Below are 14479 nucleotides of genomic sequence, written 5' to 3' on the forward strand. Positions count from 1 at the left end.
GTGAGACCTTGTCTTTGACAGTGGGTCGTGGGTGCCTTAGTAAGTTACTCCCTGATGTTCGTTATCGGTGCTGGAAGTTCTCTAGCTTGGACAATTAAGGCGAGGGCTTTCGTCTCTCAATCGTCTCCCAAGTCCAAGGTTCTGGTTCTCAGACCTAAGATAAGGCGCAACGTGTCAGTAAATGTGGGTTTTCAGAGTCAGAGGATCGCCTGACAACCTTTATGGGTGATCCGTCAACAGTGTTGTCCAGTGTACGACTCGACAATTCACACACCCACTACGCCGCCTGACATGGAAATACTTACAGCATGCCGTGACAGCACCTAGGGCATGCTCCCTATAAAGTAGGTGCTTTTCGGCAGTGGGCCCCACAAATCTCGTTTGGGCCTTGGTCTATATTCAATGCAGCCCAGTGCATTGAATTTGTATTAATCCCCCAGTAATGGGAAGAATATGTATTAATTACTTATGATTAGTATTAATTAATGACCCCAACCTCTATAAATAGGGCTGGGAGTCTCATTGTAAATGATTCAGTTTTTTAGAAAGAAAACTATTTGTATTAAGAGTAATCTAAACGATGCCTGAGAATACACCATTGGAGCTTGCATTCACAAGCTTATAATCCTCTTAATACGAGAGACTCGTAGCTAGAGTTCTTTTATAACCTGAACCACGTAAAAATCATTGCGTTCTTACAATTTATTTCTTTAATCTCTCTTATTAAGGTTGATAGCGAAAAAGACAGTCAACATCCTCCTCCTTGACATTTCCATCAACCATATAATTTTGAACTCCTGTCAAATATCCTTAAGATTTCTTGTGTAACTTTTTTTTTTCGAAAAAAAAAAAAGCAAAATTAAAAGAAGGGAGGGAACCACAACGTATAGAATGATCTCACATCTCATCCAACCACGTAAGTCCTCTCTAATATATTTTTTTGTCATACTCATAGGTATTAGATTATTATTATTATTATTATTATTATTATTATTATTATTATTGGTAATTTGACGATTTTGTGTTTTTGGTCATAGATGATTTTTATTTTGTCATAAATATTTGTTGATTTTTTTTTTTTTGGTCATAGGTACGTACTTGATGAATTTATTTATTTTGGCCATAGCTACTTTTGGTGACTTATATATAACAGCCAATTAAATAATATGTAAGCACTAGACCGTTATTGTGGTTAAAACTTGCAAACTATTTTTTGGATTCTCCGTAGAATATCTATTATTGTTGACAAAAACGGGTGTTTTACACCATTTTGATTTGCGCCTCAGATGGAAAGTGAGGTGCAATATTACCCGAGACATTAATTTGAGTCTATAAAAGGAGAGCTCTCCTCCTCATTTTAACTCAATACCAAATCCCAACTCTACCTTGTTCTCTGTACAATTAAGGTGACTATTTATAAACCAAGCAACCCAGCTAGAGATAGCTTTAGTTAATTGGTGCAGAGCAGAGAATACACATATACATACATATATCAATGGAAGTAGCTCTGGTGCTTCACATGAACAAGGGGTCTGGTGAATCTAGTTATGCTAAAAATTCTACACTTCAGGTTTACACCCGTCACCACCTGTCCATTCTTTTAATTTTTTAAGCCGTACTACAGTGGTATATATATATATATTTATATGGTTCGTTTTTGTGTATGCATGTGTGTTTTATAGATCCGATGGAGTACATGCATATTACTCTGTTCTTGATTATCTATATATAATTATAAATTGCAATTAATAAATATATATATGTATATATGTATATGTAGAGCAAAATAATGTGCCTAGGAAAGGCAGCGATGGAGGAAGGCATACTAAAGATTCTGAAGAAAAGTAGTATTATTCCTGAAAGTATGGGAATAGCAGACTTGGGTTGCTCGACGGGGCCGAACTCTTTGGCTGCAATGACGGAGATAGTGAAGGTAATAGAGGGCAGATGCTGCAGCCTAGGTCGGCCCTCCCCTGAGTTAAGATTGTTCTTAAATGATCTCTTTGACAATGACTTCAATAACATTTTTGCAACTTTGCCAACTTTTTACAACCGAATCAGACAGCACAACAAGGCTCCCTGCTATATCTCCGCCGTCCCTGGTTCTTTTTACGGTAGATTGTTCCCAACAAATTCCCTCCATTTCGTTCACTCTTCTTCCAGTCTTCACTGGCTTTCTCAGGTACGCACCTATCTAGTATTCTTATATATTCATTGTTTAATTTAAAATATGATCATCAATATATATACATAATTTTCATAATATATTATTATGGTCACGTTTGCATAATTTTCAGTATTATTATATTCAATAAAAAATACATATATAAAAATATATCTAGTATGAGATTGAGTATGGGATTATTTGTTAACAATGAATTAGAAAAAAAAGTAGATTTGATGCAAAGTTATAATTAATTTTTTTTACTATGGAATAGTTCAAGATACAGATTGAATATTATTAATGGAGTTATTTACATTATTGGATTAATTTTTTCAATCTTATGTTTAGTTTGATAAAAAAAATTAAATAGTTTGACCTATATATGTACACTGTTTGCAATGGACAGACAGCTTTGAAAATTCTCGTGCGCGTAGAATGCAAGCACTACTATTGCAAAGATTCATATATATATATATATATATATATACAAATACAATGCATAAAATAAAAAATGATATCTATAATTTTAATGAAAAATAATTTAATATTTTTTAATATATATATAATATCTAAACACAATGTTGACATATATATATAATACAATAATATTTAAAAAAATAATAATAACGAAAATAAAATTATAATAGAAAAAGTTATAGTGTAAACAGTAATATACATGCATTAACTTTTTTTAGCTTCTAATGTATCTCACAATATTTTTCGGTGAATTTGATGAAGAAAAAAAAGTTTAATCACTTGATAAAAAATAAACTATCTCACAAATTTATAAGATAAAAAATGATAGGTATGTTTTTATTATTTTAAAATAAATATGATTTAATTATTTAAATTATCATAAAATATCTTAAATATATTATATTATATTTTAATTAATTTATTTTTGTTTAAGTTTATGTTTATTCTAGTTTTTGAATTTGAGGGTGACAACAAAAAAATTATATATTATATGTTTAATATAATATCAAGTTTAAATTTTATTTAAGTAATTAAATATCTGATTTTATTATTTTTAAATAATTATTATTGTAAAATATTTTAAAAATATCATATTTTAATTTATTTATTTAATTTTAAGTTATGTTTACCGTCTACTATTAAATATAATAATATTATGTTAAATATAAAAATATTTCGTTAAAGTTAGAGAAAAAATAAAAAATTGTTAAAATTAAATTTTTTTATTAATAATTAGTATAAATATATATATAAATATATATATCACTTCGAGCTGTACTTGAAACTAGGGCTGGCAATTTTCGATACGACACGATGACACGACTCGAAAACGACACGAAATAAATGAGTTTGGGTGACACATTTAATTTTCGTGTCATAATCGTGTCGACACGTTTAACACGTTTATTAAACGTGTCATTTTCGGGTCAACCCACTTAACCCGAAAATGACACGCTTAAGACACATTTAAGATTATATAAACATTTTAATTTATTTATATTATGTTAATCGTGTTAATTTTCTGTCGTGTCAATTTCGTGTCGTGTCATTACACGTTTAATTGTGTATTAATCGTGTCAGTTTTAGATTTGTGTCAAATTACAAATTTATTAAACATGTTATCGTGTCGACACGTGTGACCCGCTAAGATAATCGTGTCGTGTACGGGTTTGGATTTCTGACACGAATAATAATCGTGTCGTGTACGGGTTTACTCTAATCGTGTCGTGTCATAATCGTGTCGACACGATATCACGAATTGCCACTCCTACTTGAAACATATGCATCTGAGGAAGTTTCGTAGTTACCATATAGACCCCTGGTTTTTGAGGCTTTTTAACTAGGGGAAATAGAATTAAACTTAGAGGTGAAAATGTGGGCCGGAAATTTGGGCTGGGCCAGCCCATTTTTAAAGAATAGGTCCAGCACGGCTCATGGGTCCGACCCATTTTTAAAGAATAGGCCCAACACCGCTCATGGGCCCGGCCCATGTCGTGCCGTGTTGGGCCCAAGTTGGGCCGGCCCACTTTCCTTATTCGGGCTGGCCCACTTTCTATATTCGGGCCCAAATTTGGGCCCACTTTATTTTTGCCAAAAAAAAGTATGAATGGATAATTGAACCCTCCACATCCTTTTTAAGGATCAATGGACTTACCACCAAACCAAATATATTTCTTTGTTTAAATTATAATTTTAGATATTTTTATATATTTTTTAACAATATTTTACACAAAATTATATCAAATATAATTATTAGAATTTTAATACCTACTAATAAATGCTAAAAAATTTAACTTACAAATCTTAAAATAAATTAATATAATTATAAAAATATAAATATTGAGAAAATAAGACTTTTATTATTATTATTTTAATTTATTAATAATTGACAAATAAAAATTTATTATGATTATTAATGTCAAAATATCGGGCTTTTTATCGTGTCGTGCTTTCGGGTTAGTTTGTTCGTGCTTTCGTGTCGTGCCTTCGGGTTTGTCGTGCCGTGCCGTGCTTAGGCCCATGTCGTGTCGTACCAATTTTCAATTCGTGTCGTGCCTGACCCAGACCCATATTTTTTCATGACGTGTCATGCTCGTGCCTCCCGAGCTCGTGCCAGTTTCCTGCAGTGCTAGAAAGCCCGGCCCGTATTTACAGTTCTAATTAAACTACACGTTTCTCTCCTTTGCTGCTCTCAATCGAGCCTTTTTTGGCCCCCACTCCGTAGCTCTCTGCTTGAAACTCGGTAGCTAGGCAGTTAATTGGTAGCTCTCCTTCGTACGTATGTATAGCTGAACTGAAACCCACGTATTCTTATTTAAATCTATCTTAGTCCAACTGGCATGTGATAGGATGGTCCAATTATTAATTGCCAATAAAAGACTCTGGGTCGACCGGTACTACTGACCACCCAATATAGTCTTCTGTAGTTTGGCCACATTAACAATTATATTTGATGTTTTTTAAGAAAGAATAAATAACAATTTTGCAATCCAACTATAACCACCCTATATCTTAGAATTGTTTATTTTCTAGGATTGTTTATTTTCTTATTATTTTAAAATATTTTTTTTATTTTTAAGGATTTAATTATTATTTTTAGGAAAAAAGATTAGATTTTCTTAAAAAAATTAAATTAATTTAAATAAAAATAACACAATTTAGTAGTGGTTAAAGTTCGGTAAACAAAACTATTAATTATTTTACACATGACATTGTCACATCAACATACAAAATGTCACATCATTAATTTGTTAACCAAGTAGAACAAACTCTAAATGAAGTCTCATATTTCAATAATAAGAGTAGTTTAGAAAAAAATTTAACATCCTTATTATTTAAGGAACATAATCTAAGGACAAAAAGACTATTTATTCTTTAAGAAAATTTATGTTTCAGAATATAATTCTGATTGCTTTTCAATATGCAATCTTAAATTTGATAGCTTTCTTTCTTATCAATGATGAAGTGAACATACATATATATGTGGAATTTGGTGAAGTTATATTTGAAAGTTTATATTAGCTAAGGAAAAAGACCCTCCAAAAATGTTAATAAAAGTAATAGCACTGCTGAAAATATATTTAGCCCGACCATTAAATTGATGATGAAACGCCTTATTCACACTTATAATGGTTTGTTTTATTAGTTGTAAATTTAGTTGGCGAGAACTTATATCTTAATTTAGTTGTACATATATATATATATATAAAATTTAAGTTATGTATAATTATATGTAGGTTCCTAAGGGCCTGCAAAGCGAGGAGAGAAGAATGCTTATAAACAAGGGAAAGATCTACTTATCAAAGAGTAGCCCACAGTGTATTGTTAACGCATATTTGGAGCAGTTTCAGAACGACTTTTCTCTGTTTCTGAGTTCACGTGCTGAGGAATTGGTGAGCGGAGGTCGAATGGTTCTGTCATTTATGGGCCGTACTTCATCCGACCCCACCGCCGACGAGAGCTGCTATTATCAATGGGAGTTCTTAGGAACTGCTTTGATGGCCATGGTTTCTGAGGTACGTAAAAACTCACTCTCTGATCTGTCTAGATCTATATACACATTCTTTCTATTTCTAATTAGTAGTTAAATTGTATTATAATAATAAATCTAAAGTACGTACTGTGCCTATATTTATCGTATCATATGATAACTACGACATTTATCATAATAACACGTGATCGACTAATCTTATACGAACCATTAATCAATATGGTAATTAACTCTTTGCTTATTGTACTTAAACAAAAATGGACTACTACAACGACAACTGTTTAATATAATTAAATAAAAGTAGAAGAAGAATATTAGACATAGAGAAACAATGCCTAGATCCGTAACTATTTATATAGGATACATGCTATCGATCAGTATACAGAAAAGTACTATAATACTATAATTGCATTTGCAGGGTCTAATAGAGGAGGAAAAGGTTGATAGCTTCAATGCACCGTATTACGCACCATGTCCTGATGAGTTAAGGAATGTGATAGAAAAAGAAGGGTCGTTCATTTTGGACGATGTGGAAGCATTCCCGATGGAATGGGATGGCGGTGCGGTAGATCATCAGCAATACACCACGGTTGCCGAGCTATCTAGGGCGAGAGGGCAACGAGTGACCAAGACCATTAGAGCTGTGGTTGAATCGATGCTGGAGGCCCATTTTGGTACTCATATAATGGACGATTTGTTTAAAAGATACCAAGACATCGTTGCTGATTATTTATCAAACGCTTCAACCAAGTATATCAATTTGGTCATCTCCCTTAGAAAAAAGGAAACTAGAGGAATTATGCCTGAAGTGATCGGATATTTGAAAAATATTTTAACATTAGAGAACTATGCTTTTCGAAAATAAAATTAAAAAAAATAAATAAACTATATAAAAGTTAAAAGTTAAAAATGCATAATTTCTCTTTATTTCTCCATCGTTTCTCTTTTATATCTCCCAATAAAAAGCTCAAATGTGAGTTAAAAATATTTATGGTTATCTATGTAAAATATATATGACAATAAATTAGTTGGCTTTGAGTGAATTTTAATATTTCATATGTGTGCTTTGTTGAAATTATTTGATAGAATCTTGAGGTAATTGGATTGTCGGACACAAACTATCAATTTTTTTTATGTGATTCCAATGAGTTTCAATGTGTTTGTTCATCAGACCACCATATTCTGATCAAAATTCGATTTTTTTAATGGTGATTTGATACTTTTGTTCAATCATATTTCGACCAACTTCGATAATTTTAATAGTGATTTGATACTTTTGTTCATATGTAATCATATTTATTAGAACATGCACTACTACAAAATAATGATTTTATGACTTCATTTTAGAGACATTAAAAGTCTACAACACCTGTCATAGTAGGGGCTTTCAATGCACTACAAGAAAATGACATGTTTCATGATACTATACCCACTACAAGAAAAATAATTTTTATATACTAAAGTTTTAGCTATATCAAATATATTTGGTAGCAATTAATTATATTTTGCTACGAAATTATGGTAGCAAAATATAAAAATAGAACACCAAAAATATTACTACAAAAATTATTAAGGGTTTATATATTTTTGGACCTTGTGTTTTGTCCTATTATCTATTTGGACTCTGTGTTTTGACAAATTATTTTTTGAACCCTATGTTTTGTAAAATGGTTAAAATAGAACTCTAAACTCAATTTTGATGAAGAAAAAGTTGAATATAACAATACAGTTTTTAAGCAGAATGATTTTTTTTTTTTTTGAATTATTAGTTTGGTAAATTATTTGTGATTTTAGTTGGGAAAACATTGACCAAATCGGGTTTAGGGTTCTATTTTAATTATTTTACAAAACATAGTGTCAAAAAAGTAATTTGTCAAAACACAGGGTCCAAACAGGTAATGTGACAAAACACATGGTCCAAAAATATATAAACTCAATTATTAATAGCTAATGAATAATTTTATCTGCTAATTTTCTATTGGTAGCTAAATCTATCGACGCCAAAGTATAAATTTTTTAACTTTATATATTAATTGCTACCATTTTATTTTGGTAACAAAACTCAAATTTTTAGCTACTAGTTTTTTTGGTAGCAAAATATAATATTTTTAATTAGATTTTGCTACTAATTATTTTGTAGCAATATAAGTTTTTCAACCACTATTATTATTCTACTAAAATATCGATAGTTAAAAGTATATAATATAAACACTTAATAAATCATATTTATTTTTAACATATTAATAATTATTTTTTTATAAGATAATTATATATCCATATTTTAATCATCAAAATTTATATATAATAATACATATATATAAATTCATATAAAAATTTGTATTCGTATAAGATAAAATTAACTATGTATAAAATAAATAAAATAATTTTAAATGTATATTACTATTAATTTAAATACATTATTATGTTAATAAAACATAACTACCCATCTCTCTGTAAAATTGTCTATTACTTGCACACTCTTTTTTCTCATGGGCGGACCCAGCTAAAGACTAGCTGGGGCCTAGGCACCAGCTCAAAAAAAATATTACATATGAAAGTATCAAGGACCTCCAAGAGAGTGTCAGTGTCAATTTTGACATCCCACCAATTGCATTCTATGAAATAAGTAATCATAAATAATATTTAATTACATGTAAACATATTTTTAGCACTAAAATAAAAAGAATTACAAAGTCACACATTGTTTTTGGAGTTAAAGTTTATCTAATTTTCAACTATATAATTTCGGTTTTAGTTTATAAAAAACACTTCTTTGAAACTTTTGTAGTTTTTAACAAGTGTAGTTTTTATTTTTTTTAGTTAATTTTAAATTATTATAATGATCTAAAAAAATTGTAGTAGAAGAATTATTGGGATTCACTCATCACTTGAAGAAGAGATATCTCTTCAGGAGGTATGTATGTGTAATTATATAAAAATAAAATTGTTTCTCTATATTTATTTGATATTTTTATCAATATAAATGTGTATTTATGAATACAAATTATGTAAAAAATGTATGTGTGATTGTTCATAAAAAAATTGTCCTATAATTATTTGCTATTTTCATCAATATAAATGTGTAATTTATAAATACAAAAAATGTAAAAAAAAATGTTCTATATTTACTTGATAATTTTATTGATATAAATGTGTAATTACATGTATGCATAAGAATACAAATTATATATAAAAATTTGTGCTATATTTATTTGATGTTTTTAATTAATATAAATGTGTGTACTTGCATATATAGCATACACATATGAATACAAATCATATAAATTTGATATTTTATAGTTATATTTGACACAAATATGGAAAAATATTATAAAAGAGCTTCAAATGTGTCACATTTTCCTGAGGTGGAGGTAGACAATTCAAAAAGACAAAAAGTTTCCATTATATCACATTTTCCTGAAGTAGATTTTGATAATTCAAAAAAAAAAATTGTTCTTCAAGTTCAATTGATATGACTAATCTTCCTACCGATCCTGGGTTGCGACCACCAATTTCCAATTACCACCCAAATACTTAAGATGAATTTCGTAGACATTATCTACATCAAGGGCCTTGTCAACCAAGAAGTCATGAATTTCCTAAGAAATTCTATGGAGCAAAGGAACGTCGATTCAACATTGCATGGTTTGATCAATTTTCTACTTGGTTGGAATATAGCATAAGTAAGAATTCTGCATTTTGTCTGTGTTGCTATCTTTTTAAATCAAGCATTAGAAAGCAAGCTGGTGGTAACACATTTGTTAGCGAGGGTTTTTCAAATTGGAAGAAAATGAGCCTACTTGAAGCCCCTGTCAGAAATCACAATAGTAGTCATTACAAATGTTACAAAAAATGTGAAGCTTTAATGGATGGAAAACAACAAATTGAACACATTTTTTTAAGGAAGAACATCAAATATCGAATAAGTTACCGTGTTCGATTAATTGCTTCAGTTGATTGTATTCGCTTTCTTGTACGACAAGGTCTTGCATTTCGTGGTCATGATGAGTCCCAAGAGTCTAATATTCAAGGTAACTTTCTCGAAATTCTAACGTTTCTTACTAATCATAACGAGGAAGTTAGAGCTGTTGCTTTAAAAAATGCTCCCGAGAATCTTAAACTGACTTCGCCAAAGATTTAGAAGGACATTGTAAACGCTTGTACTGTGGAAACAATTAATGTTATTATTAGAGATATGGGAGATGTTATTTTTTCTATTTTAGTTGATGAATCTCGTGATGTATCCATAAAGGAACAAATGGTTGTAATGTTTCGTTATGTGGACAAGAGAGGGTGTGTGATTGAGCGATTCATCGGTATTGAACATGTTCCTAATACCACTACGATCTCACTTAAGATAGCAATTGATAAGTTGTTTTCAAAGCATGGGTTGAGCATATCCAAATTACGAGGTCAAGGGTATGATGGAGCTAGTAACATGAGTGGAGAGTTTAATGGTTTGAAAAGTATTATCATGAAGGAGAATGAATGTGCTTTTTTTGTCCATTGATTTTCTCATCAACTACAATTAGCACTCCTGGGTGTGGCAAAAAAACATGATTTAATAGGTATTTTACTTTTTATTCATGTTCTACTAATACTTGTTTCATAAACAATTTATATATATAACGATTTATATTTTTATGAAAAAATAGGTACTTTTCTCACCGTAGTGTCTAATGTGGTGAATGTTGTTGGAGCCTCATCTAAGCGTCATGACATTCTTCGGGAAAAACAAGCTCTCAAAGTCATCTAAGCCTTAAAAGGTGGATAACTTTTGAGTGGAAGAGGCCAAAATCAAGAAAGTGGAATTAAGCGTCCATGTGATACACGTTGGGGATCACACTTTGGTACTTTGGTAAGCTTTACTATCATGTTTTCATCTATTATTGATGTGCTTGAGGAAATTACAAATGATAGATTGAATAGTGAGCAAAAATATGAAGCATCTATTATGTTACAAATGGTGCAAACATATGATTTTGTTTTTAGCTTGAATTTGGTGAAGAATATTCTTGGGATAACAAATGAGTTTTCACAAGTCTTACAAAAAGGTGATCAAGATATTGTGAATGCAATGGATTTAGTCAAAATATGCAAGAAACATTTACAAATGATGAGAGATAATGGATGAGATTCTTTAGTAGAAGAAGTTTCTAATTTTTGTATGAAGTTCAATATTGATGTTCTTGATATGAATCATATGTATTGTCCTCAAGGGAAATCATGGCGCAAGGCTCCAAAACTTACAAATTTTCACTATTTCCGTGTTGATTTTTTCAATACAGTGATAGATTTACAGCTACAAGAGCTAAATAGTCGTTTTAATGAGGCTAATACTGAGTTGCTACTTTATTTAGCGTGCTTATCTCCCGCTAATTCATTTTCTACTTTTGACAAGGGAAAGTTAATCTGTCTTGCTCAACTTTATCCATGTGATTTTTCTACAATAGATATAAAGGTATTAGAATATCAACTTCAAATATATGTTGACGATATGCATTCCCATGTCAAGTTTTCAGCTTTGAAAGGGATAGTTGATCTTTCTAAGAAACTAGTTGAGACACAAAAGGATAAGGTATATCCATTGGTTTATTTGCTTATTAAATTGGCATTAACGCTTCTAGTTGCAACAACTTCAGTAGAAAGGGCATTCTGGAGAAGGATGTATTCAATGCTATTGATAATGAGCCTATATTATTCATCGTTTTCAAAACATGAAATCCTGTTGAGGACAACTTTAAATGTACGAACTGAAAAATTGATTTATTATGTTAAAATTTCATGACAATGTGTACTATTTTTAAGTAATGCTTGAGATTTCTTGATAGTTATTACTCATAAAAAGTAACTCCAAAATTTTAATTAATTTTTTAGCATATTATATTATTTGTTTTGAAAAGAAATTTTGTGCCCCCCCTTTAAAAAATTCCTGGGTCCGCATTCTCACACACTTTATCTCCACTACCACTAACATTATCTGACAAATCGCTTGGATGCATATATAAATATAAGATTTCTCTCATATGCTCGGTTCAGAAATACAAGTTAACTTAGGCTGGTGTGTAGAGGATAATTTATCTCATTTGCATTGTATCTTCTTTTTTTTTTTTTTTAATTATTTTATGCATAGTTCTAAAGAGTGCTTTGAGTTAGACCCGATAATTTCTCACCCAAAACGTTTTCACTAAGCAGGAAGTCGGCAGGGAAAAAACTGTATGCTTGGAGATATACATAAGTGTAGTTACATCCGGAGATACAAACATGACTATTTCACTTATACTAACCAATTTACCAGCTTTATTATTATTCCAATCCAAACAAAAGGCAACACACTCAGTAACCTGGATTGTCCCCAATATTTGTGAATTTAGGGGCTGCGGAGTCAGAGAGTAAAGTATCTCTATGGAAGCACCGAAGTAGGTTCGAGTTTGTTATTAATTTTTCAGTTGATGTCGATCGTTATTGGGGTTATGTAGGAGGCATTAAACCACATCGATAGTACGCAATGTATTCTCTCTCAAATGGGGTGATGTCTTTGGCAGTGAGACGTTAGGTGGTGGTTGATTTCGGAAAGGGTTTCGAAGGAAGCTGATTGGTGGTTTCTTATTTGTGGATTTAGGGGTCGCGGAGTCGGAGAGTGAAGTTTCTCTATGGAAGCACTGAAGCAAGTTCGACTCTATTATTTTGGGCTCATTTTTGTGTGGTCTGTTGTGATGTTATCTTTGTAGCAGGTATGTAAAATTAAGATCAATAACAATAGTTGATTTACAAGTTAACTTAGCCATTAGCTACTTGGGGCCGTAGTGATTTTATCTTTGTTGCAGTACTGTGTTTTTGTGTTTAGTGATTATAGTTTTTCATTTTGTTTGCTTGTGTTTGTTTCATTGTGAAGGGTTTGCAAGAAAAAAATTATAAATAAAAAAAGAATGACGTTTAGGCATCAAGGGGTCATTTATGTTATTAGGTTGATGAAGAGCTACTATTATGGACTTGAGTGAATTTAACTTTTGCTAAGTATTTGATAAGTATTAAACTCCTTCTATTATTTTTTTTATATATCGATGCTTTCATGTTGTTCGTTCTATTGAACATATATAAAACTAACGTCGAAATGCATTATTATAACATCAAGAAATTATTGAAAAATACATTGAAGTAACACTAAAAATTCATGGATAAAACATCAAGGTTAAGAATGTTAACGAGGTGAGGAATTGATAGAAAATTCTAGTGTTGAACATGTCCAGTTTCATTGGGAGTGAGAAAAGTGAATAATTTCCAATTTTTAGAAACATATTTTTTTTCTTCTGCTTAATTGTAATCTGGGAGACTATTGTATGGGGAGCAAGAACTCTTCAAAAAATTTCTCCTAGGACCTTGGGTTACCACTGATGACATAAGATTTTTGGTTATTAATTTGTCTTTATTTTCCACAGTTCTGATTTCTTGTGTACTATTAATTATAGGATAACTTTATGTATTTTATGTTATTTACTTTTGATTGGGAATGAAATTCGTTTAAAATTGGTATTTTTACTATTGTTAATATATTACCCAATTTTCTCTATACTAGGGATCTGGTGATCTCGGATGGAATGAATCCATGTGATGAAGCTAATATTTTGGGGGGTTTCGTCGTATGTTAGGTGAAGCTGATATTTTGGTGAAATAATTATATTTTAATGTGACATCATTGATAATCTGTAAATGTTGATAACCAATTTAAATGACTATATAATAATTATAATTATGGAATGAAATTATTTGTTATTGTAGGTAGCTATGGATACAGAAAAGTTAGGGGACATCTTGTTTGCATTGAATTCACATGAGAGTGAAGTGAAGGAATTGAAGCAGGAAATTGCATCTCTTAAACATGGTGTTTCTCAACTTCGTTTCTTTGGGGTTTGAGAAGGAGAAGAGAGTTATTCTTTCGAAGTTTTTTTTTTTGGAGAAGGCAACTTTGCTAATGAGTGAATGTAACGTTCTAAGTGAGAAATTGAGTAAAGTGGATGATGCAAATGTAGATATGGTGGAGGTGGATTATTTGGAAGATAAATTTAGTGTAGGAATGCCACCGATGAATTTGGGAAAGGTTAAGTTATCTAAATAAAAAATATTAGAAGTGGAATGGGAGTTGCCAATTTTTTCTCCCGTTGATGGTGTGGTTCAAAATTTTTATGTTGAGTCGGAGGAGGTTTGTTTAGTTGATTTAAATGAGAGAAGAAAAGTTGATAAGTTGCCTAGGGTGCTTCCTTACATTGATTTGGGTGTAGAAATTGGAGAGGGGCCTTCCAATGTTGGTACTTTTACTCTAGAAATGAATGATTCAAAGGCTGATGGTT

The 14479-nt window shown here is 30.8% G+C and overlaps 2 protein-coding genes across 2 annotated transcripts; both read left to right on the forward strand.

The window, feature by feature from the left end:
- The first annotated feature begins 1137 nt into the window (after nt 1-1137).
- LOC133791254 (probable jasmonic acid carboxyl methyltransferase 2) lies at nt 1138-7258 on the forward strand. Its single transcript, XM_062229183.1, has 4 exons — nt 1138-1570; nt 1781-2182; nt 5878-6156; nt 6550-7258. The coding sequence occupies exons 1-4, from the start codon at nt 1496-1498 to the stop codon at nt 6994-6996; spliced, it is 1203 nt and encodes a 400-aa protein (XP_062085167.1). The 5' UTR covers nt 1138-1495; the 3' UTR covers nt 6997-7258.
- A 2738-nt stretch (nt 7259-9996) lies between these two features.
- Nucleotides 9997-10887, forward strand: LOC133791646 (uncharacterized). Its single transcript, XM_062229565.1, has 3 exons — nt 9997-10162; nt 10355-10597; nt 10787-10887. The coding sequence occupies exons 1-3, from the start codon at nt 9997-9999 to the stop codon at nt 10885-10887; spliced, it is 510 nt and encodes a 169-aa protein (XP_062085549.1).
- Nucleotides 10888-14479: the final 3592 nt, after the last annotated feature.

This window comes from Humulus lupulus, chromosome 7, assembly GCF_963169125.1.
Source record: "Humulus lupulus chromosome 7, drHumLupu1.1, whole genome shotgun sequence".
NCBI classification, from domain to species: domain Eukaryota; kingdom Viridiplantae; phylum Streptophyta; class Magnoliopsida; order Rosales; family Cannabaceae; genus Humulus; species Humulus lupulus.